The following is a 26,423-nucleotide window of genomic DNA, read 5'->3' on the forward strand; positions in this document are numbered from 1 at the left end:
ACTTGTGCTTTTAATTTGTAAAAGAAAAATGGATTTCTCTAGCGTTTGACTTTTGTTCTTTGCTACCTATTTAGTTAGTAGTGTGTGGTTTGTTATTTACTTCTATCATGAAGACCTGCCCACTGATCACTAGGCAGGTAGAACACAGCTACATTTCTAGGAGTCTGTCATTTCAGAAGTGAATGAACTGGAGGGTGGGTGGGTGTTGCAGGAGCAGTCAAATCACTTTATTTATTTATTTAAATTGCAAAAGACTAGATACATTTCCCCAGCATTTGGTTCTGGATTCTGCTTGTTTCCAGATGCAAGCCTAGCAGCTGACAAAACAAGGCATTGCTCTAAAACCAGCCCCCCAACAAAAACAAAACTAAAAACCAAAACACAACAAAACCCAAATGATCTTTTGTGTGTATAGTGTTCAAGCTGTCTGTGGATTATCATTTGTTTTGTTCTGTAATTGGATGGTTTGGCTTATTTAATTTTTAGCTCTCCATGAAAGCCTGTTATATTTGCTACTGTAGGTATGATGATATTCTGATCAATGGACTACCAGATTGGCGACAGCCTGTATTCTACTACAGGCGGGTGAGAAAAATGAGCAATGCTGAGCTGGCATTACTCTTGTTCATTATACTCACAGTGGGTCATTATGCTGTGGTTTGGTCAATCTACCTGGAAAAACAGCTGGTAAGTATTGGTAATAAATCAAACTTGCTTCAATTATTAGTATTGATTTTCCTGCAGAAGTTTGCATATTATAGGAATATCTTCTGCTTCGTCTGTTTTGAGTTTGGAGTTTTCATATTTTAAAAAGATTATATTTGATAACTATAGAATGAGCTACACAAATAGTAATCTAAAAACTGCTTAACTTTTCTACAGTTGGTAATTACTAGCAAGAGATGGGTCTTTGTTTAACTGGAAGGAAGAAGAGGAATAAAAACTCTTCTATCATCAGTTAACACAGAACTGTATGCTACTGTAGTCATGTCTGTGGTTTTCCTAAAAGATGCTTAAAAATATTCAGTTTTCATTCATTTAGAAGTCATACTTGCTTTGCCTTTGTTCTTAGCTAAATACTTTCTTGCTTTGGGTTTTTTGTTAACAGGATAGGCATTGGTAAGCAGTATAAACCACATTATTTTTTGATTATTTTTAATTTTTTGTCATATAGAGATCTATTGCTGTTCGACTAGGAAAAAACCTAAGCATAACTCAAAAAATATTCATACATTAGCATCTATTTACTTTTTTTTTTTTTTTAATTTTCCACTGCATTATTGAAGTTGATGAATGAGAAAGGAGGCAAGTTGAATGCTTTCTCCTCTTAGAAAACTTTGATTGCTATGGAGATACACATGAGTGACAGAACTGGACTTCATGTGTGTTTAAAGACTGGATACCATGGCAACAGTTATTGTTAAGATAGATCATTTTACTTAATCATGTAGGACCCCTAGATACATTTGCATAAATGCTACTCTACTGTTTACCCTTCACAGAAGAGTCCCAGTAACATTTGTGGTTTACATGCTAATGATAACCTGTAACCGTAGTTCTTTCTACATCAAGGATGAACTGCTTAGCAGAAAAAAGAGGGAGAAGAAGAAAAAAACAGGCGGCAGGGGTACAGATGAAGCCAAACTTGCTGCTCTAGACAAAAATGAAAGGTGGGAAGGAACTTTTGTTTTCTGCATTATAAATCATTTTATCAGCTGCTGGTTTAGTTCTGTCATGTTCTCCTTGCATCTCTGAAAGACTTAATGAGAAAAACAACTGTATTTGTAGTAGCAGCAATTGCTGATATAAAGCATGACAGTGTAGATGTGTTTTCAGCTTTTGATTTGAGAATACATGTGTGGTGTTTATTCAGCAGATCAACAATAATTGAAAGATTAAGGCTGAATTAATGATATCTGGCTTATAGAAGGGTGTATTGTTTCTACACGTTGATTTTAGAAGATTTTACAACTTTTTCTGTCTTTGAAGATTATTTTTTTTCCTTTTCTTACAATTAACAATTTTCAGTTTATTTAAGCTTTAGTTTATTACCATACTAAACAAGGAGTTTTATGGAGTATTAATGCTTCTCTGATTTAATGCTTTTTATCTGATTAACTTAAAAACAAGCATGTTGGTAAAGGCTTCTAACACCATTGTTTGTTAAGAAACACGTAGGCAAACAGTGACTTTCTGAATGCTCCAAAAGATACCACCATTTCTTCTATTGATTCATAGAAAGAAATAAAGGGTTTAAATAGTTCACACAGCAGGGGCATGAACTGGATCAATGCAGGATGGAGATCAGAGACCATTCTGCCTGTTGTCTTTCCTGATGACATCAGTGAGTAATGCTCCAGTGAACTGCGAATGACATTAATTTTTATGTATTGTTTTGTTTATGCTACAGTCTTCATATCTGGTTGTCAGCACTTGTGAACACTTCGTTGAGGCTTGAGGTTTTTCCAGGGATTTGTTTGTTTTGTTTTGTTTTGTTTTTCAAACTGAAGTGATTATGTGGCTTAGGAATTTATCTTCTTGAAAAGCCCTTTTTAAAAGATTAAAATACAGCAGTGATTAGAAGTGAGCTGTTACGTATTTTTAATTGAATATTCAAAATGTATTTTTAATATTATGTAGTTACATGCTTTTATAGGAGTTGACAAGTGCTAATCATCTTGAAGGATATGGTAAAGTTCTGACTTTATGATTGTGCAGAAGTAACGAAAAACTCACAATTTTATTTAACTGCAGAGTATTGGACAAACCACAGTGGCATGACTTACTTCCATGCAAGCTGGGAATATGGTTCTGTCTCACTGTGAAAGCTTTACCTCAGCTGTTCCAGGTAACAGTAATGATTCTAAGTTATATTGCTTTATTTTTCTTGATGGTATTATTATGGATAACCACATGCATAGCACTTGTTTTTACAGATTTTTTTGACTCAAGCACATACCATGTGCGTGTATATATATATATATATGTATAAAAATTACTCTTTGGAGGCAAATATATTATCATAAGTTCATCAAAATATGAATTTATTCAAAACACACATTAATCTTAATGTGCTAGAGAATTCAGCAGCAGTTTTCCTGTTAGGCAAAATTACAGGAATATATTATGGAGAGGGGTGATATATATATACATGTAAAAAGAGATTGGTATTCCTAATGAGTGATCTGTTAGCAAAAATATTTTTATCTCAAATAGGGAAATGCTGTGCTTTCACAGTAAGCATTAATGTCATTTAAATTTGAGGGGACAATGAAACTACTTCTTCTGATTGAGTTTTTTTTTTTTTTAAAGTTAGTGGTTAAGGTTGTAAATCAATACCTGAAAATACTACTAATGGTAAAGTAACAAAGGTATAGTTGTAACTTATAAAAGTAAATGTGGCAGATTTGCCCACGGTTGTGTGGTTTTGATTTAATAACCTAAACTGTAAAATTTAGTTGATAGTCAGCCAGTGTAAGTGTTGTCAGATCTGTTATCAGGATAACTTTTTTAATATGACATGGTCTTTCTTTTCATTTGCCATGAATATATCCATTTGGTTTTGGTACCCTTGTCACTAATGAATATGGATCATTGAATGCAAGGTGGATTTTACTTTGGTTTACAGAAACATTGAGTTTCTGTAGAAATAGAAGTAGAAATAGCATAAGTGCTCAATTTCTGTTTGTGTTCAAGCTGGAAAAAGCATATAATTCATAATTCCTAATATGTTAGCAAAAGGCTGATAAAAATTATAAAGTCTGGTCTTTCAGAACCACAGCCTTTCACTTTTCCTGCAAAGAGATGCAAAAGTTAGTATCTTCCTCTTTTAAAAGATTCACCAGCACTGTGTGGCTATTTTATTAAAGAAACCTTTCCTTTTTGCAAGTTTTTTAAACAAAAATGATGGTGCTTAATTAAATCAACTGTTGTGTCCAAATTAAGCTTTGATGTTCATCCCTCATTTTGGTGAGTCAGATGGAAAAGAATTTAGTTCCTCAACTGCTGTTTCTGCATTTTTGGAATTTTCATAATTATCCAACTTTTTTTGTCTTAATTGGAAAATATTCAAAATACTTCTTTCAGTTGAAGTTTTCTCACGTTTTATTTTAAAATAGTCTGTTAAGAAGTCAGTTTAACAGGTTTCAGATTTGCTCATCAAAAATCAGATCCTGTCTCAGCCAGAATAGGCAGAAAAGATGAACACAGAAAAAATGGTTTTGGACTTTGTAGATACCCAGCCAATACCTATTGTTGTGGATCTTAAATCCATTAAATTAATAGTAGTGAAAAAAAAACAAAAACCCTATCTAAACTCATGGAAAATTGGAAGCCAACAAGCAGGGATTTGGTGGCAGGGGAAGTATAATGTAGAGGAATTGAGGACAGGACAACTGTGGAGCAAGGAGGATGCAGAGATGTGGTTCTAGAGTAAACTGCCATGTATGTGAATTGTACTAGAGCTTAACTCCAGGGTTTGTTTTGTTGTTGTTTAAGGTGACCTGCCAATTACATAAGTTAAAATGCAATAAAATACAAGTATTCTTCAATATTAAGAATATTCAGGACTTCAGATAACTGAAATAAATTACTGTAGCTTATTAGCTAACAATAAAGAAGTATTACCTCATTTGAAGAGCATAAGAGCAGCAGTGACCTCATGCTGGTGACTTTTCTGAAATGACAGTGCAGAAGATAGATATTGTAGCCAGCTGGACAGGGACACCTCTGGGCTCCTTTTAAGTTGTATTTAAGGTTTTAGCAAGTTCTGCCTTAATTGAATTACCAAGGTAATAACAAAAGAGTGGCTGTTCTTACATGATTATAACTTGGTACAGAGGTCCCATTTTGAACCCTTTTCTCTTCAGTAATACGCTAACATAAGCTTGAGATTTCAGTGTTTCACACTTTTAGTATAAATAGAATCACTAAGGCAGCTTATCTAGAAGATAAGACTCATGCTGATATTGAGTAGTGTCATTTGTGCTAGTTACACATGCAAATTATTTAACAAGGTGTTACAGTGGTTGACATAAGGATGGCTGCTACAAATTTTTCTTTATCAAGTTAATCTAAATTATTTCTTCAGTCACTTAAGAGCAAACAAATTATTTTCAAAATTGGCTGTCATTCATCTGCAGCTAATCCCGCCAATTGTAGATTGACTTCTGAAAATGCATCCGTATTTAAATGAACCCTGTTTGGGACAGGAAAGAGTAAGAGTTAGCAATACTTCTAATGAAATGTTGCTTCTACCACTGAGTTTTTCAAAGCCCTGACAGTGAAATTGCTGAACTACTTCCCCAGTTAAGGAAACAAAACCATCTGCCTGTGTACACAAGTTTTTCCTTAAAGGAAACTTTATTAAAAAAAAGAAGGAAACAAAAAAAAAAAGCCCCAAACAAGCAAAATAAAACAAAAAACCAACCCAAACCCTCAACAAAACAAAAAACACAAGGAGAGATCAATTTAAACTTTGTCAGTTTTTGCACTGATTCCTTTTACTTAGCATCTCCCCCCCCCCCCCCCCCCCCCCCAGTTAATGCGAATATTCTACTTAAAACAGCTCTGTCTGAGGATTCAGGTTGCTGAGCTTCTGCCCATGCCTGGCTCTCATTTATCCAATTGAGTGTCTTTCTCCTACTTCCCTTCCTTCTTCAAAATGTCAGATTTCAGAAGGAGGCACTTAAAATAATTAAGGTGGGCCTTTACTGAAGAAAAATGCTTTGTTTGCATGCCCTTCTGATGGCCTATGCCATTTTATCGTAGTCTACATTTTATGTCAAGAAACTGGAAGGAAAATGGGTGAGAAGAGGATGAGAGCAACTAAAAAAATGATTCATGTGGGATTTTTTTTTTCTGTTTTTTTTTTTAAACTGTTAACAATTGTATTTTGAGAGTGATTGCACAGGTTTTTATATCCACACATTTAGTTTAGTTAAACTTGGGGGTGAAAACAGCATCTTTAAGCTTGTTTTAAGAAGCAAAGGGAAAAGAATACATAAAATGTGTCATAAATCCAGTATCTCTGATGTGAAAGAAACATTAAGTGTAGTGTAAATTACATTGACTATTATCAAGCTTAATTTTTATAATGTAGGCTCAAGAAAAAAAGAAAAATACCAATTGTTTCTAAGGTCATTTATAGTTTCCTCTTTCATGAGAATGGCAGGAAGAAGTCTATATATATTTAAGAAAATACATAGCAGAAGAATTAAAAAGACACCCAACTTTAATTATAATGCTTATTGGAACTGAAAATTGTTCTTACAAAAAGTTAATCAACCAAATATAGTGTGCAAGAACTGAAGTTTGAATGGTGAATGTAGAGCAGAGGACACGGTTGTTTTAAGTGAACTTTCGTTTTGTGGTAGAACAGTCATATGTAAATTGCAGTTTATTCCCAAAACAGCTCATGAGAGGTTTTTCTTTGGATGTGCAGACATAAGGCTTAAGCAAAGTCTCTTTTAAAAAATGTTAATTATTCTTCGCAAAGTATTTCCTTCAGAAAACTGAAGATAAGAGTGTTAATGTTCTGTCAACTACTTTCTCTCTGCCTTGTTGGGGTGACGTTTAGCAATGAATGTCTGTTTTTACACTAGCTTAATACTAGCCAGCACTATGATATATTTTCCTATTAGTTAAGTAATTTCTAGAAAAACTTCTGGTGGCTTGCCAATAACGAGAAGGCAGTTCAGGCTCAGTACTAGTAGTACCAGGTATAACCTAGTGAAATTATCAACAGAGCTTTCAATTACAATTGAAACTTTTGCTTATGGAGACCTTTGTGTAGTGTGAAGTGAATTAAAACAAAAAGGCCAGTAATTTATTTTTATGTAGACTACCAGATGGTAATTACTGTAGCTGATTTAGTAGCCTGGAATAGATTCAAACTAGTGACCCAGAGGTGTTTAATTTTTTTTCCTCAGGTTTTCTTTTAATCCGTGATTACATTTCAACACCTGTTTAGAGATGGTTTAGCTTTGGCCTTAGATGGATTGGCAATGTGTCATTAAACTCAAGAGGCTTTGCCGGCAGGGCATCTCCTTTGGCAAAGTTAGCTTTTAAGTAAGATTTATTTAGGGCAGCAAACATTTATGTAGGTTGTTTTTGTCTTCACATATTACTTTATATAAAATCATTGTGCGAGTTTAAAATTAAATTTACTGTGTTTAATAACATATGCCCTAAAATGAGATCTTTTGAGAAGATTTATTCAAGCCAGGTTAAATATCTCCTTAATACCCAGCTTTACAGGGTTTTAATGTGTTCCAACTTACTGTACAGCACCAATGTTGATATAAATTGTGGGGAGTGAGCAATTGCAGGATGTGTGGCACGAGTGATTGCCTATTTGCTCTGTTTCTTGCTATTTTGCAGCTGTTGGAAGAACCAAAGTAGGGATGAAGCTCTTGACCCTGAGGTCAATTAGAGGCTTAGAAGCAGGTCAGAGGAGAGTGGATGGTAAAACAAGTATTCTGGGTGTATGCAAGTGAGCAAAAATAATTTGTGTCTAACAGAGCACTGACTGAGACTCTGGAGACAAAATTTGCTTTGCTGCATAGTAGAAGCTTTAAGTCAGTGTAAGACACTAAAGAAATTGGCCTTTGTGACAGAGAATTTTGTTCTGCTCCTGTGAATTACTGTATGTCTGTATATCCTAGCATGCACATTAGAGGAACATAGCTCCAAGAGTAGCTCATGTATGAGGCAATACTGCTTCTCGATTAATGATGCTGTTCTATTGTGGTGTGAGGCTTTGTGGATTGTGAATGGGTCCTAGGGAGGCCTTGCAGCATTGGCCTCAGTTCCCCCTTTTGCCCACCTTTGCTCCATCACTCTGGATATGGAATACCCAACAGATGCTGCAGAGCACAGCCTGCATCCAAGGCTTGGGAGCCATGCTTCAACTGCCTATAGGCTATACACAGCTGACAATCCTGGCCACACCTGGTATTATTTCAAGGCCAAAGCATGTTTTTTCTGTTCATAAAGGAGGAAGTAATGCAATTCCTATTTATTTGCTAGTTTACCTTTGAAAAACATATAAAAATGTAACAGATAAAGATAAATCATAATGTTTAACTTTTTTTTAACATTATTTTTTACCAGAACATGTTGATATCATTAGTTTATAAAACCATCAAAAGAGTGTTTTTGCTGTGGTATAATGGGTGTCATTTTTATTGCATAGAAATAGCAAATTGAGGGGTGCATGTTGCAGTAATTTTAATTTGCCTTATTTTCTCTGTGTTTTTGTACAAATTGTATAAGAACACTACTCAAAAAAACCCCAAAAATTGGTTCAGGAACTTCATACAAATATTTCTCTTCAAGTCTATAGATTGATTTAATAAGAATTAATGCAGATAAAATTATTTCAGTGGACTGATTTTAAGTATGCTTGTGGGAAAGTCTCCAGTTAACTGAATTCTGAGGGGATACATTTTGTTTTTATCAGTCCCTCACCCAGAGAACTGAAATGTGAAGCTGATACTATCACAAAATCTGTAATGAAGATTCACATATGGCCAATACAGCAGGTTGATTCCAATGTTTGCCTTGATTCTCCTGATCTCTAGTCTTTCCGAGGTAGACCACAAAGCCAGGAAGATAGCTGGAGGGAAAAATAACCCTACAACACAAACAAAACAACAAACCCTCATCACCCTACCCAAGAGTCAAGGAGAGGCCAAAGTGAGTGAGTCTTACTCAGAACTAAGTTTTTATTCCAGAATTAGTACAGTTTGAATAAATAATAGTTTTGTGGATTTAAAACCAGCAAACAACAGTCACCACCACCAAACCACCAGTCAAAAAACCACAAACCCTTAAACTTCCAGTATCTAGAATTTCTATATTTCTATATAACTCAAGTGTAGCTTTGTCTTGGCAATCTTAAGTTTATTGACGCAAGACAATACTAAAATAAAAAGGAACTAAAATACAAGATTTTTTTTTCACTGTTCTTCATTCTTTCCTATGGTTAAAATATTGAAAATAATTCAGTGTTTGTATGTTGATTTTTATTTTTCTTTAACACTTTTTGAAATAATTTGGTTAATCATGAGGGTAATCACAGGAACTTCCTATACATGGAAGTTGAAATACAATTTAGAGATACTAATAGCAGAATTTCACATTTCAAATACACTCTTTTTTTCATTCTGTTCCTTTTTGGAAAGTGTACATTTGAAATCATAGTATAAAAGACCAGCACATATTACCACTCTTCACTATTCTTTTTGCTTTAACCATATGCATTATTGCTTTGATGGTGAAGAGAAGTAATGTATCTGTGTTCAAACTCCTGCAAATGCGAGCAAAATGTTTCTGATTAGATAAGGTGGAGCTTTTAGTTAGAACAGTTCTAGTTCTATTTCTGCACGTTTATATAAAAGGAAATGTTTATTACCTATTAATGGTGAACTAATGGTGATCAGGTCTAAAATGTTGATGTGCATATTTTGAACTTTTTGGGGAAATATCTTCTAAAAGAAAAATCATTACTGAATCCTGGGGAAGGAGCATTAGATTGAAAAAGGCTGTATCTATACTGCCAGTGGTTTTAGGGCCCTAAAACTGAAGCAAAATGACTACTAGAATTTATCACTTTGGAAAGTAAAAATTCTGAACGTAAATCTCTTTTGAAATATTCTTGACTACCAAACCCGAATACGCTTGAAAATGAATATTCCTTTTTAGACTGAAACTATTGAAAACTAACAAGGAGTATATTGAAATGTGCTTACAAATGTTAAGGCAGAAGTTTTCTTCAAATAACTTCTATTTTAAACTGTCTTCCAGTGGATTTTGTTGGGTTTTTTTGTTTTGTTTTGGTTGTTTTGTTTTGCTTTCATTTTGACATATAAGTTTGAATACCCATCTAGTTTGTGTCTGTGGCTAAAATCTTTACTCAGGTATGTCTTTTAATTTCTCCTTACAACCTGTAGAGCCATTTCTTAGGCTTTTGTGGGAAGGATTTAATTTTCAAATCTTTGGAATCCATTTTGATTTTTTTTCTGTTCTTTTTTCCTTGCTTTACATCCTACATTTTTGTGTGATTCAAAATGTGCAGTCTCCCCTTTTTTGTGGTTATGGTACCAGCCATAACAAACTGTGTTAAATAAGATAAAAGACTAATGTTGCCTTTGTTACCTGCATATTACTCCATTTGCAGTGATAATCCATTTTTTATCTATAAAGCAACAATACTGCTAAATTTCATTTACGTGCTTCTGAATAGTTTTCTTTGTTGTTCAGCTATTGTGTCTCATTTTCATCTGAGCCACATTTCCAATTGTTCCATGATTGACATGCTGTAGAGATTGACAGTTACCCCCTAGTGCCTGCTGTCTGGAGATCCCACAAGCAATAATGGATTTTACACCAGAATTTAGCATCAAATATTGGCTTTCAGTGTCAAATGGGTTAAATTTAAATGCCAGTTAATTGTAGCCATTTTAAAATCATAGCCTTAAACAAAAGCATTTTTTGGATATCAGTATGTCTGAGTCCTGTGTATGCCACCCAGCACAAATGTCTCAAACTTACAGCACAAGTTAACTGACATTTATGGCTGTCTCTGTTTCTTAATCACGCAAGTAGTCCAGATCTGGAGAGTACAAGGGAAGTTTCCTTATGCAGTAGGGAATTCATATTTCAGGTAAACCAAAAGGGAAACCAGTGTTGACCCTAGCTTTTTAATTCAGTCTTCTAGCATATAAAATGAATGCATTTCCTCAAAGTCTACATATCTACTGTTAACAGTAGTCCTCCTGTACCTACATGTTGTGGTTGTGGGTTTTTTTGTTGTTTAGTCCCAATTCTATAAAAACCACCAAACCCTCCTTCTTCCCTGTCCCCAAAACGAAAACTGAAAGTGTGTTGCTGACGTGAGTTGTGTAAGATGAGTTGCTCTCACCTGTTACGTTCCAACAGTGTAAAGTTATGTAAATTCTTTATCTTCTGTGCACAGTGGTCTCCTACATAAACCTGACAGAGAAATGTAACTTCTTATTCCCTGTACCCAAATGTAAAGACAAATTAGAGAGTAAGAGGTATTTTGAAAGAGATTAAATCTTACTGATGTTTTGTGGGAATTTGCCCGAGTTGTTCTTCAGGCACATTGATGTGTATCAGTGAGATGCCTCCAAAACATTACAAAGTTCTGAGGTGGATCATGGTTCTGTCGTGTGTTTTCTCACTTTCCTCAAGTAGTTTTGAAGGGGTAGATGCCAGTACAATGCAAAGAACTGCTTTTGTCATATTGTCTTTGCAGGAAGCAATGTTTTTGGATGACTTCTACCATTAGAGGCAGCAGTGACTGCTTAACTCAGTTTTCATTTTCGAAGTTTATTAAGTTGTCTTATTTTAACAAGACTGGATTTTGTTCAAATTTGTGGGATTATAGTTGAAATTATAAAAATATTTACTGGTGATTTACAATACATTCTACATAAAAACTTGAATCACCCTTTATACGTAAAAAGCAGGACTGTTAATGTAGCAAGAATAAAACTAGTTTTGGCTATGAGGAACTAAAATTAGGTTTATATAATACTGTAATTTTGATTTACTGTTGGTGAGAGTCTCTTACTTCAGCAGTCTGGTTGTTCATATTGAAAAGCTTTGAATGCAAATCTATAATTAGTAATTCATCAGATTTTGGAAGCATGTACCTTACTGGAGATTTGTGACAGGGGTCTAGTTTTTTATGTGTGGAATCTATTCCTTGGGGGAAACAAAACAAAACTCAACCAACAAAATATAATATATATTTTTCAACACTTTAATTGCGATCTAGAAGTTGGTTTGGGGGAGGAAATAAAAAGGGACAAAATTTGGGTTTGGAACATGCAGTTAGTGTTACCATAGTGGGTTCACACTAAGATGACTGCTGCCTAGCAATGGCCTTTGTCCCTGCACATACTACTCTAATTAAAAACTTTTCTTTCTTCCTTGAACTTCCAGATTGCTGATGTGAGCGAAGTGGCTACATGGCCTCTTAAAAAGCTATAGGTAGGGATCAGAAATGTTTTTCTAACCATTTTGCTCTTCAGGTTGTCAGCGAGCATCAAAGTCTATAATATCTACATTATTACATCTGAACCTTTGTTACACAAAAATTCTACATTCTCAACAAGTATTTTCTATACTGACAATTGCTGTAACTCAAGAGAACAAATGTATCTTAAATTTTTTGTAAGGTTAATTGAGAACTTAAAACAGAGCCATTGGAATAACTTGTTTGTATAAGGATGCTAATACCATTGCAACATTTTCTTAAAGGATGCCAGACAATTATATATAGAATATAAAGAAACAAAAATGAAGGCGAAAGAAGATGCCCTGGCTAAGGCTGAACTTGAAACACTTCAGAGTGAGTTTTTACCACTGTCTTAATAAACAAAGATGTAATATGATATACCTACTACACAGGATGTGTGTGAACATTTTTATATCTAAAATGTGTGCTCTATATATTTCTGTACTGTGGATAAATTTTAAAAAGCTTTTAATTTTTTGTCTACTTTTGCAGTAGGCTGCTGGCTTGTTCCTACAGAAGCATGAAAGTCAGGTGATAGTTATATTGCAGCAACAAAAGCATGCTTTGCTAGAAATGTTGCTTAGGAGGGGGAAATCTCAAATGCATAGATCTTGAAGTATAAATTTTCAGAAGTGACCTCTTGTATTTCAAGCATTCTTGTATTCTCTTAGTCTGTAAATACTTTTTAAAAATATGCTTAATAATTCTGTTTTGCAAATTGAATTGATTTTTGTGATAGAAATTCAACATAATTTGAATTTCCAAAAGCATGGATGCAGACTTTGGAGATGGATTCATGCTACTGTTGAAATAAATGCTTTAAAGTCTTTACGCTCGTATAAAAGACCAGGGAAGACAATTACTATTTTCCTTAATAAAGTATTCAGAATAATTATAAGTGACTTTCTTCTTTCAGTTATCTGCTTTTGACAATGATTAAACTTACCCTCTTCTGAAGACAATTTTAGAAGTTTTTTTTGCTTGTTTGTATGTGCGTGCTTGCTTTATTTACCATACTTAAGTGCATGCTTTTAAGTTCCTTTATTCTGACAAGTGCATTGAGTGCCCTATAATAATTTACTAGCTTTGAGTATGCATAAGCCTTTAGGCACTTAAAATACAGCTTCATTATTTATATTTACAAAATAGCTTAATTTTGTAAAATCGGCAAATACACCCAGTTACAGCAATAATTCCCAACTTATCTGTAGCTGAATCTATTTTAAGAAAATGGGTGACATTCAGCACCTCAGTGAACATCGTGGACCCAGGCCAAATGTACCAAAGTAGTGCATTTAATGCTTGTTAGGAGGCCTGCCATTATATTTGAGATACCTACCACAAAATGGGCCTTGAAAAGGGTCTTGACTCGGGTTATTAAAAACTTGTTAAATTGTCAGATAGTAATGTATTGCCATTGTTCAAAACAGCTGGCATATGTTCTGCATTGAAATTTGTGAACTACTGTTAAAAAAGGATTAGTTTTTGGAAGCAGAAGTGCAAGTGAAATTAAAAAGTCATTAAAATTGTGTGTGCACACTCCTGGGTTTGACTGAAAGACCATGTGTGAACTTTTCAGTATTCCCCCTCTGCCAGGTGTTGCAAGAGTTGGGTTTTTTTTGTTACTTCCATTATCAGTGCCCACATTCGAAAGATGCAGGTTTGGCACATTTCCCCTCAGGGTAACCCATGACCTCTCACTACCCTGTCCCCTGTCATGCTGCTGGGTGTGACATGGCATGACCCCCATGTCTACTGGGTGACCCAGTGTCACTCATGTGAGCAGGGGCCAGTCCTCACCCGTCTTCCTGGCATCTCACAAGAGATGCACCTATGTTACTGTAGGCAAAAGAAGTTACATAATTCTTTACTGAACCTTGCATGCAAAGCATCTGTTAAATTTGCTTACCTCATTATATTGTTCTGCATTGTCACTTCACAATTAGCATAGAAAGGTTGCAAATCACCGAATGTGTATTTTGTTTGCCCCCATTCTTCTTAATTTTAGAGACCATCCATGGAATGAAAGTTAATAACAGTTTCATCTATCTGAGTAAATTTATCTCATGCAGATTAGCAATAGCTGTTTTACAGTACTTGTTTTTTCATGACCTAACTGCTAATTTACCCTTGTGTCTATTTGCTTCCCTGCTGAAACTGTGCAGTGTTCTGTAGGTGGCTTGAACTAAAACTAGAGAAGAGTACTGAAGGAGGAAAATACAATTTGCAGAGTAGGAAAGAGTGGACAATATTAGCATGTTATTAAAGTGCTATATTTGATAAGGAGTGTGAAAAAGTAATTTTTGGCAAGGTAACATTATGCACAATTTTGAGAAGTGATAAGAAACCCTGCTAAAATGCTGGAAAAATAAGTCAATGTATTAAACCCTGTCATTACTACCTTAGGAAAAATACAACAACTTTACCTTACAAAAACATAAAATACAGACCTTATGTTTCTAGGAAATGCTGTTTTGTATGGGATTACAGATAACTGGCTGGTTTATGTGCAAAAATAGAAATGGTTTGCCTTACATTTTCGGATGCCCTTTTCACATTCAGAAAGGAGAACACAAAATGTATTTTAAAATGGAAAAGCATTAATTAATAAGCTTCAGTTTCTCCCTCTCCTGTATTGTTACACATGCATATAACCCCTGCAACGGAATAATTCTGTAACAATAGATAGCCCTGTTCTTTGTAGTCATGGGATGTAAAATAGAGTATGTATTAACTAAACTGAGTAGTCATTAAACTGAGAAGACAGCCATACATTATCAAGACAGGTGGCTCTCTAATTTTTAAACATAAATTGAGTAGTTATCAAGACAAATTCTACCAACTCTGCCGGTCCTCTTCTTGCATGAACTACTCCTTTCAACCACATCCCCTGTGGGGGAAACACATCTATTTTTGTTTCTTTATACTTAGCCTTGGTAGTTCTCTAACTTTCCATTCTTAAGTTTTCCTTGGCCTTCAACATGGAGGCATAAACTTATTTTTAAAATACACCTTTCTGAAGAAGTAACACCTGCTAGATATTGCAGGTGAACTCTTCACTGGCATCCCAGTTACCAAAGATATTTGCAATGTAAATCCAGAATTCTTGGCCTGATGCACAAGGCATCTGGAACAATCCATATTTATAGTTATAAACCATGTTGAATAGTATGCAGTTTGTTGGGGTTTTTTCCTTACTCCCATCATTCAAGGGTTAATGGAAATATGAAGTTACTAGCCCTGAGGCTGCATGACTAGCGTTTTTTCTGTATTGGGGCTTTATGATGGTAGCTGTAGTGGTATTTATATTTTTGTATAGGGCTTTATAGTAAGAAATGTCTTCCTGTGAAACATCCAGAGCTGTAGTGAAACCTTTAATAATATATTTGATCAAGTTTGGTTAGGCTTAGTGGTTTTCCCTTTCCAGATAGCTTGGAATACAGCATGCACTTTGGTTAGAATTTTATATTGTTTCATGAAACCTAGGGATAGAAAACATCGCTAGATCATTTAGTATAATGCATTTATTTCAAACCCTTACTGGTAAAAATCAGTGAAAAATACTGATTCTCATGACTTGTCTTGTTTGACTTGTACCAGTGACGTACTTTAGCTTTTATAATCTTGTTATGCAAGGTACAATATTGATTCGAAAGCCTTGAGTTGCCTTCAGTTCTTCGTGGTTTGTTCAGACAATTAATTTTACTGTTACATAGTTATGTCTTAATTTCAGTACCGATTTTTCTAGCTTTAGCTTTTAGTTATTCTGTTTACAGAATCACAGATTACCTTAGTTCCATTGCACTGGTAGCTCATTTCAGATTGCTTAACCGCCAGAACTGCAAGCTCTTACATCAGAGGTTCCTTGCATGCAGTCCCCTCATCAGTGCAGATACAGCTTAAGATCTGTAACTGTGATTTACAAGATGCTTTTGATTTGATTGGTCCTAGACTACCAGCCAGTCCATGTTCCTATTTCTTCGTGTACTTTCCTCTTCACTGTAAACCATTTTGACCCAATTTGTGTAACCTAGCACTATACTGAAGGTGACTTTATTTCTGAATAATTGACAAAGATATTTGATAATTGTATTTAGTGTTAGTCCATGCCAAAATGCAGTGTTCACATGCCTGCTCAGTAATGATTTGCTGACAGGCAGGTTCAGAGCAAATTACTTCATATAATGTGTCCTTTCTTGGTCAGTGTGGGTGTGAATGTTCTGATCACTTAATTGTTACCTCTGAAGCCTAATTACGGCAAACTAAGTATCATCCGATTCACTGATTGTTTTGGCAGGCCTGCCCAAAGGATTTTGAACTTGCAAGCTCGTGTTTTTCCTAGTTGTTTCAACTAGGCTGGCTGATGGCCTCCTCTTACAAAACTTGCTTCAGATTTTATGGAAAATATTCCAATCGCATACAGCATTAGGAGGCTTATTTGAAAGAGTAGTGCGTGTTTCGTTATATGTTTGTTAGAAGGCAAATTAGCTGTCAAATGTTGGAGGTTTATTTCTAATCCTTTCATATTATGGAGATGAGGTATTTGGGGGGGGGTCGAAAGTTTGGGGAAGGGTAGATAGAGGAAAAGATGAAAGATCAAAACCTACAGCTTGTGAGAAGTTTTTTATAGTTGATATATTCATCACTGAGCATGTTTTTAGTCAGTTTGCTCAAAAATAAACTAGCTTCTAGGTCTCAGTACAGCAGATGTATGAATCTGTTTCCAACTTGCGATGCTTTCATATAATCCCATTGACTTTATTGAGTACAGAAATGTGTATTTCTTAAACATGAGTGTTTGAATATAGTTTGCTCCACTGTTTTCAATAAACTGTCAAAACCTTAGCACAAGTTTTTTTCCAGACTTTTGAGTCTGTTATATAGCCAGAGCAGGAATAGTATTGGAATAGTATTGGATGCCTTTAGAAATGTAAAGTACTGTACTTTTAAGAGAGTTAGCTAATCATTGTCTGTTAAAGTCTAGGCATCCCAGTGATAATTATGTTTATATGCTGTTCAAATGTAGGGGACAAATTATATCTTCTTTTTTAACTCTGAAGTTGTTAAATACACAGTCTTTTGGTAAATAACTTGATATTCTAAAGGTGAAAAATACATAAAAGTAGTATCCTTGCAGCATGTGAATTCAGTAAGTGATAAACCAAAATTTCTTCTGCTACAGAAGGACCAGAACTGTAGAAGTCATAAACCATGTAAAATATCTTTCTACATTGGAATGGTAGAGACAAGATTATTTCCATACTGGTTGTGATCTTGGATTATCTATTTACTTTGTGTTGTTGCCTGGGTTTTATTATTCTAATTAATATACAAGAAAAGTTGCTGCACTGTAAGTTGGCAATGAAATTACATAATGTTCCCATATAATAATAGTGTTAAGCAAGTTATTCATTCACTGATTTCACCAAGGCTGTTTCTCTTGTCTGCATTTAGGTGGATGAGCACTAGTAACTCTGGCCATAGTTAAAGTCCACTAGATATTGGTAGCCGCCTATGGTATAGTGGTCTGAACATCCCCTGTCTAAAATCCTGTATTATGATAACTGTTCAACCACTTGCATGTGCTTCCCTATTCTAAAAAAGTGGCTTTTGAAAATTCTGAGGTGAAAGTGTTCCCAGTGTTAAAGGTGGTGTGGTTTCAATTCTATTTTTTTAATGAAGTGAGACAGCCATTGTGGTATTTAATGGATATGCTGAACTCTTATTTGTATATGCACAGGAGGCAGTAGAGACAAGTTTTTAATTCTGGTTGGGTGCTTGTTTGAGATTGTACAGCCATTTTCTCTAGGTCGGATTTCCTGTTACTTTGATAGTCGGCAAACAGCAGTGTATCTTGTCTATGTTAGGTCTTCCTCTGTCACTTAAATGCCTGAAGAAAGCCTAGATACTGTCTTTGATATCTCATTTTAAAGTCAGTATGGTGTCTTCTGGAGATACTGTTACAGAATTATTTCTAAGGCTACAGAAAGAGGCTAGATGACCTATTTACAGGCTAGCTCTTCATTTTTAAACGTTAGTTTCATTCATTCAGGATTTAACTATTTGCATACTTTGAGAGGGAAAATTAGGAAACAGTAGCTGATGGGATGTGAGATACAGGAAAATCCAACTGTCTTGGTGTGTCTCTGCTGTTAAGTAATTCCAACTGAACACAGAGAGAGTGCTTGATTATTTTGCAGGATTGAAATACAGTAGTGGAAATTGTAATTTAAGGTAATTTCCTAAAATATTTTTGCCAGTGTATATGCTTGCAGTAAATAACCGGTGAGGCCACTGTTAACTTACCCAGACAAATCTTAGCTCTGACTCCAGAAACTATTACATGTGGCAGCTATTAGATAATAGTTAATATAGGTGATTTGATTATAAAAATCACCTTTTGAAATAGACAAAAATAATTTTGCACCAGTATTGTCTTTAGTAGCATCTGAACAGTGAGAGAAATGCTGGTTAACACTTTGGGGCTTTCTTTAATTTTGTTTTTTGGGGACTGTACATCATTTTGTGATATTTACTATGCATACCTATAGAAGGATGCAAGAAAAAAATCCATGTACAAGTTTTTACTTAATATTTCATTAATTTGTTAATTACAAACAAAGTTAGAGATTAAAAAAAAAAAAAACAGGTGTCAGAACAATGTACATGTAAAAGTTTAAAAGGTCATCAGACACTCTGTTCAGATCTATCTAAATTCCCTGTTCTTTTTGGACTTCCAGAAGTTGCCATGAGACAATTCTCTCTCGGTTTATTGTTTTCTTGAATATGCAGTTCCTAGAAGTTTGTCAAGTCTTTGTAGTCTTTTCACTGTGCTGTTTCTGTATGTACACTGCTAGGTACAGGAATTCTGCGTCAGAGCCTATAGGGAGCAGTCCTTCTGGCCTGTTTAGGAATTTTTTCAAGAAGGTTTTCACTTTTCTCCCCTGATGCTCCGAAAAGTATTAGGGCATGGTTGCAAAGGCACACAACTGATGTAATGGCCCACTGCTGCAGAGAAGTGTGGTTCTCATTTTCCTTACCCACCACCTTTAAATGACTTGGATTTTTGCTTTTAATTTGAGTGTAAAGGAGTAATTTTCTACTAGAGTAGTGAATTGAATTAGTTTTCTAAGTGGTTGGATGATTATTGAAGCGCAAATAGAAGAGAGAGGAGCACATAAGCACGCAGTGGAGAGTAGAAGAGTGGAAGAACTTTCCTCTTTTGGCTGCAGCCAGCTGTTAGATCAACTCTTGGGTTTTGTGGTATCTTCAGGAGCATCCACTTATTGTGAATACAGCATATTTTTTAAACAATGAGGAAAAAAATGAGAAAGTCATTGGCACACCTGAGGTTTCTGAATACTTTCTGAGTGTTCAGGGTTGGTTTTTTTTTGTTTTTTTTTTTTTTTTTGGCCCTCATCCTCTTGTCTTCCCTGAAGTACTGTCAATTTTCAGTCAATTTTGAATCTTTCATTTGAGATCATCATATGTAGCAGATACGTTTTCAGTTGCTGGGGTTTAGGTCATTATTGACCTTCCTTCCTGTCTCTTGAGTTTGCTGCTCCCATTTAAAATCCGTTGAAGGACAGAGAGCAAGAAACAGTAATCAGGTAGAGAAATGAGGTGCTAGAACAGAGCTATTTGTATTCACAAAAATCAGAGAAGCTATCTATTGACTCAGGAGCTTATACTCAGCACAGCTGACCATAAAGTAATATGGAATTCTCTAAACCTCACCTTTCTACCTTTGCCAGTTTCTTTGAAGCCAGCTGGACTTCCAGAGTCGTTTAACAGCTGCCTGTGCTTTTGCCTGTACTAATCTTAATTGTCAGGTGATGTAGCAGTAATGAGAGCTAACCGTGATTTTGAAAGGCTCCTTGTATGGTCCTTTAAAGCGTAACTCATATAGAAGAGGAGCTAAGTTGATCACTGCTAAACTGTTTACTTTTCATTAAAACAAAATTATTATATAAAACTCTGAACTCTCTTCTTAATAAAGAAGTTGAAGCCACTTTCTCTGTGGTAGTTCTAGAGAGTTCAGGAGCTAAGCCTGCTCCTCATTTATACTTCTCTGCAGTATTAGTAGCATTACTTTTTCTTCTTTCTTACTTTTGTGTAGAGGAGAAGAAGCCTAAAGTCAAGAAACCAAAATCAGAATTCCCTGTATACACAGTTCTGGAGTCAAGTGCATATATACCATCATATGATCATGGAGCTTCAATTGAAGAGATTGAGGAACAGATGGATGATTGGTTGGGAGGCAGGAACAGAACACACAAAAAAAAGGTAAGCTCAAAATCTTTCATGTCATTATATATTTTCAGTGTTGGTTTGTTTGCTTGCCTCTTAGGAAAATACAATATTGTATGTATACCACTACAATATTCATATTCTGTTGAAGTCTAGAGAAGTATTGTCAAGCAGAGACATAATGGAAAAGATTACATTGATGTTCCACGTAATTTGTATAATGATACTGGAAATGTTATAATAGGATGTCGTTGATTAAAATATATGAAAGCTCTCTACAGTTTCCAATATAAATACTATTCTTGTTCACTAGAAATCAGTAGAACATAGTGCTGTCAAGTTATATGAAGCTTGGTTCTTTCTCTTAATTGCAGTTAATAACATTCTGCTTGCAAGAATACATTCCTCTCTATTAAAAAAAAAAAAGGAGGGGGCAAAGGAAAAAGAAAGGAAAAACCTTTGCTTCTTAATATCCAGCTGTAGTACCTTTGGATCATGGAACTCCTTATGTACTTTGTGCATTTCATCTGCTTTATGGAAAAGTCCTAAAAGTTTGACTTTGGCCTATTATTAAGGTTCTTTCTATTTAGAGATAACTGTTCGTAGTGACGGTTAGTGTCATTATCTCCTGGTGAATTTTGTTAAAACATACGGGCTTGAAAAATGTATAGTTTGAATCTTAGGACAGATGCAGAAGTGAAAGAAGTGTTATACGTTGCCTTCCTGACCTAAAACCCTGCTTTGTTTGGAAGACTGTGTTGAGTGTGTTTGGAGCGGAGTTAGGGCAGCACATTGACTTCAGTGTCAAAATAGGGAAAAGTTCCTGTTGCCATTTGTCTGAGTCCTCTGTGCTGCAGATGCACTTCCTCCTTTCCCCCTTCAAACCTGTGAAAAATACTGTCACATTTTACTAAACTAATTTTGCATAACCTGTTTAATCATCTACCACTACTGGATTCCTAAGCTTCATGACTTCCTGGTTGTCAGTTTTCTTTTGCTGTTTCTGTTGCCTTTTTGTATAAATAATACAGACATCTGTATTCTGTTTGCTGTTATATTTCTGTAACAAATCCATTCTGCAAATATGCTTATCTTTTTGACTTTTGTGTAAGGGATTGGCACTCTGAATATTTTCATGCACTTGGAGTAAGAACTCAGGTCCTTAATTCTACAGATGAGTTGCCTGGGAGTTAAGAGCATATGTACAGTCATTGCTCTATTTACCTTAACTCAGGAAAGTGTCCATGGATTGGATTCCTGTTAGCTGCATCCCTGTGAACCAGGTTTGCTTACCAGCCTGTGTGGACAAATGATTAGAGAAGAAAAGATGTATTTTTGTTTACAGTAGCTCAGGTTGGTTGCATGCTTGACTATTTGGATCCCAGTTCACCTTCCACTCTGATGGAAATCAAGTCTTTGGATTCCTAGGAAAACGAAGGAATTGAGTAAGACTGGGAATATGTCATCTATAATTTTGCACCTCCTACATAGAGTATATAGAAGTTGTATCTTAAGAGACCCTGCCAAGAGAACAAGTTGTAGATACGTCCTTTCAGAAACAGGAGTCACAGAAATTAAAACGTATCAGAGAACTGTTATTAAAAGGTAAGTAACTTGGTTTTCTGTGCTTACACCTGGAGGTTCAGTGTTGCACCTATCACTTTGATTGATGAGTTTATTTTTTGAATTATATTCTGTTGCAAATGGGGTTAACATTTTAGGGACAAGCAGGCAATTTGCAGGTGTACTGTCTGAGTAAAGTGTTTGACCTGAACAAACTGCGATGAGGCATGCTTCCTTTCCTTGACAGCTAATATGTTACCACAATGCAACATCGACATTTAATACAGTAGTGGAGAGAAACACATTCATAAACTGTACATAGAAATGGAAAATATATGTTACCAGCTGTAGCAGCTTGTAGGAGCCATTTGTATGTCAATATGAGAACGTTTGTGTCATATGATTTGTAATAAGCTCACTAGGAAAATAGTTGTACCACAAGTGAATTGTTCCCAACTGTCATTTGACACATTTTCTTGTTTAGAAAGATGTATTTTTCTTCAGCACACATCATAGATATGAACTGGGACAGCATCGCTGTTCTGCCTCCCTTTTCTGCTTCTTGCATGTGTGTGCAGTAAAGTGCTGTGCAGCATTCACCTCTCAGTTCTGCTTGTCCTAGGAAGAAGCTACTCTTTCATAAATCATTTTGCCATCAGACTTCTTCTTTGGTTTGTTATACTTCACTCATGAGAAATCTTGGTAGGTTTTTGTTGGTTGTTTTTTGGGGGGGGTGTTGGTTTTTTGTTTTGTTTGTTTGTTTGTTTTTAATTTTCTTTCATAATAGCTCAGGGATGTGGTCTGTGGACAGCCAACCAGGCTTGAGAGTCATTTGCTCAGTGGTAAGATAAAAGTAGCTTGAAAAAGTGGAATTGCTGTCTCTGATGTTGGTACCCTGAGTGTAGATGATTACAGTTCATTTAGTATTGTTCATGAACTGCTTTGCACTATTGACATCCTGTACTTTAGGAGGTGCCTGCAATCCATGGACTACTGTTTTGGAAGTGCTGTACCATGCAGAGCACCCAGTTTGATAAAAAATTACATAATGATCAGTCGTTAAACTAAAGCCAGTCTCTGTGATTATTTGTATTTATTTTTAAAATTTTTTTTGGAGGGGGTGTTTTTGTTTTGTTTTGTTGTTTGTTTGTTTTGTGGGGGTTTTTGTTTGTTTTTTATTTCATTTGGGGGTTTTTTTGAAAGCTGATTTAACAGTTCATGGGCTATAGTCCTGTAAGCTGTTTACAAATGTTTCTCCCAGTTTGGAGGAATACATTTGCTGTCCTTGGAAGAAAGACTCTGGAAGGCTAACGTTATGAATTTAGATGTATCAAAGCTGTAGAAAAGAAAAATTGAGGTTTTTATTGTTCCATCTTTAACAGGAGTCTGGATGTTTTTCTGATCGATATTAATCTAGGAAGTAACATTATGATAAACTTAACAGCTCTGTAAAGTAGATTTGCCAACGTAGAGAAGATTATGGCTTTCAGAATTATCTACGTCACCATGGTTTCATTAAGTTTACATAAAAGCTCTACAAGTTATTTGTACATCAGGAGTGTGGCTTTGGCACTGCAGAAAGATAACAGGACAATTTTCTTCATAAAATAAATTCTACTAATGGTTGACAATAATTGGAATTCTGTATTTATAAAGAAAAGAGAGATTTGTGTTTCTGTCAAGGATTTGATTAATTTAAAATTGGTGGGTTTGGAGGCAAATATCGCTTCAGGTAGCCTAGGAAGATATGTCCGGGTAAGTCAGGAGGCGTAGGAATGAAGTGCAACTTGACAGAAGTTAAGCTGTTGGATATTGTAACCGAATAGAAGAAAATGATAAATGTCAATGTAAAGAAATAGGTCAAGAAGAATTGGTCATGACCTGGGGTTAGCTTTGGAATAGAACAAATAATTTGCTTCAGTGTTTATTGAAGGTGATCCTAAAGTAAAGGTTAATTAAAATTGCTTGGAAATGAGAATTACCATCTCTAATGGGGAGGTGAAGTTTTAATTTTAATTTTAGAAGAGTCTGTAGGCTAGTCCTTATCCTAGAATTCATTTAAAGTATCATTCCTACTGAAGAGCAGACATCTTTTTTTAAGAAGGAAAATAAAAATACATGCAACTGTTTCCCTACTAAGTGACTGTCAGTTCAAAATGAAATAGCAGCAATGTAAAAGTGCATGGAAAATAATATAAAAGGCAGTTAGGCATACTAGTGTGTGTTCTGGATTGGTCTACTCATTTTTATTGATAGTTGCTTAGAAACATTTGGGCTCTTTCTGTCTGGTGTCTGAATATGATATGGAACCTATTAGTGTACTAATGATTACTGTTTCCATAGGGTTTAAGTATTGAAGCAGATAAGGAACAGGCTATAGAGAAGAAAACAGCTTCCTTCTTAGGCAAGGTAAAATGATCTACTGAGGGATGTAGATAGTGTTTTCATAAGGTTACATAGCTGGCCTAAAACATGCTTATAGCATTGTAAAGTTACTCCTCTGTCTTAGTCTGCAAACACATGAAGTTTATGTCCTTAAGGGGCTTATGTCCTTATGTTGTTACTCTTTACTTAGCATAACTATTAAAAGAAAGTGAACTATTGAAAGATAGATAACATTCATTATTACAGAACTGGGAAGTAATTTTTCTGCACTTCTGCAGTAGTGATCCATCCACCTTTGGGACATTTTGTATAATTTTGATTGTTGTACTTTTCAGAAAGAAAAAGTAGCAAGAAGACTGCATCAGCAATAAAAATAAATTTAGAAAAATCATATTTGTGAGGAAAGGTTAAGTAGGTGGAGTTTTAGACCAAAAAAGGGAAAGCTGTTGGGTAAAAACCGGGTAGATGATTATTCCAATCCATTCCAGGCTATTTTAGGTAAAATGGTAATCATTTATCATTACTTCCCACCTTTCATAAATTCAGAGAGAAAGTAGTATCAAATTTAGTTTGCAGCCAGTATATTTAAGTTCAGACTGGAGACACACATAACTGCAACATGTTACCTGGACCATTTATGAAGACTTTCTTCCACCATCTATCATATTCTTCAACTTCATCTGTTGAAAACAGTGTGAGCAGACTCAGTTGCATTTGAGAGCCTATAAATAAAGTGATGAGACTCTTGAGGGGGGTTTTCAGTATAGGAGATCATATACTTACTTTGCACTAAATTGCATCTTCATATGGTGCTGTTTACACTATTCATGCAAACTGCATACGACTATGAAACTGAGAGAAGTTGCTAAAAGCTCATTCTTATGCTGATAATAAAGCTGTTCAAAACAAGTACTGAAAAACTGTATTTGTAAAATTATTTTTATTTTGCCACTGAATGTTTGTACTCCCAGACCAGATCCTCTTTCAGGTTGTTAAGAGGAAATAAGCAGCTTAATTTATTTAGTTTGAGTTTCTGATTTTATTTTTTTCCTTTACTTGTCACCAAGAATTTACTGGAAAAAATGTCCTGTGTATGCCTGTTAGGAATTCAGGGAAATTTTGAGGGAATATGGCTATGCACTTCCTAATAGTTTGCATTGTTTTGTACCTTGCATATGTTGCTAAACCACCACTGCATTGCTTTGTAGCCACTACTGCATTACATTAACCTTTTACTTCCCCATTGTACCACATATTACATGGAGCTGGAAGGAAAAAGAGAAACTTATTGGAGGACCTATTTTGTTAAATCTGATCTTGTTTTGTCCTTTCTGCAAATACTCATGCAAGAATATACATATTTACAGTTTCTGGAATCATTCTATTGATGAATCATTGCCAAGTAATTTCTCTCCCAGTGGGATTTCTCTTGTATTGTTTGTTCTGATTTGATTTTACATGATTTGTAACACACATTGTTTTCATGAGAGTTCATTGTTTGTGTGAATAATGATGCTGTTGCATGAAAATCTTGGCCCTTGAGAAATCAATGGGAGATTTATTGTTGTCTTCAGTGGGACTGGGATTATAATTCCTTTTGGTTTATATATTCCTCATTTTCTCCCACTGGAATCTCCTCTTCATTCCATATCATTATTTGACTCGTTTCTTGAAGTTAGAGTTCCAAGTTCTACCTCAGTGAGGGGTGAATACTTTTGACCTTTTGATATTTGCTTGGTCTGTATAGGGGAGATAAAGGTGGAGACAGACAGTACCTGATCCCTTCCAGCTGGACCAGATGTATGGATAGAAAATGATGTTTTTTATTATTTTTGTTTTTCATGTTATCCTGCAGCACTTCTTGGCATTTGGGTGGTTTTGATACTGCAGGAGCACCTGGCTTGATTTTACTAAAGCAGGGGTAGTAAAAACTATTTTTATGTCCAGAACTTGGGAAGCTTAGATAATGTGGAACCCCTGCATTTGCTAGAATTCACGTTTTACTCTTAAATGAGGATTATTACAAGTATCATGAAACAAAAGTATACGTAAGCATTGTTTTTACACAATTCGTTGGTTGGTGCTGGAAACTCAGTAGTTACCATTTTTTCCAGTTGTTGAACTGTCAGCTGTGATCACCTTGTACTGAACTCTCTTCTGATTAAAATGCAGTTAG

The 26,423-nt window shown here is 35.2% G+C and overlaps 1 protein-coding gene across 1 annotated transcript in view; it reads left to right on the plus strand.

Moving 5' to 3' along the window:
- DNAJC1 (DnaJ heat shock protein family (Hsp40) member C1) overlaps positions 1 to 26,423 on the plus strand; it is a 110,278-nt gene that overhangs the window by 46,603 nt on the left and 37,252 nt on the right. Inside the window, exons 4-8 of the mRNA XM_061351964.1 lie at positions 522 to 687; positions 1,573 to 1,670; positions 2,755 to 2,848; positions 12,292 to 12,382; positions 20,169 to 20,335. Of these exons, the coding sequence (XP_061207948.1) occupies positions 522 to 687; positions 1,573 to 1,670; positions 2,755 to 2,848; positions 12,292 to 12,382; positions 20,169 to 20,335 (616 nt within the window). The remainder of the gene's footprint in view (positions 1 to 521; positions 688 to 1,572; positions 1,671 to 2,754; positions 2,849 to 12,291; positions 12,383 to 20,168; positions 20,336 to 26,423) is intronic.

This window comes from Neopsephotus bourkii, unplaced genomic scaffold (genome assembly GCF_033783945.1).
Source record: "Neopsephotus bourkii isolate Nb327-2 ecotype Australia unplaced genomic scaffold, CSIRO-AGI_Nbou_v1 NB_53, whole genome shotgun sequence".
Lineage (NCBI taxonomy): Eukaryota > Metazoa > Chordata > Aves > Psittaciformes > Psittacidae > Neopsephotus > Neopsephotus bourkii.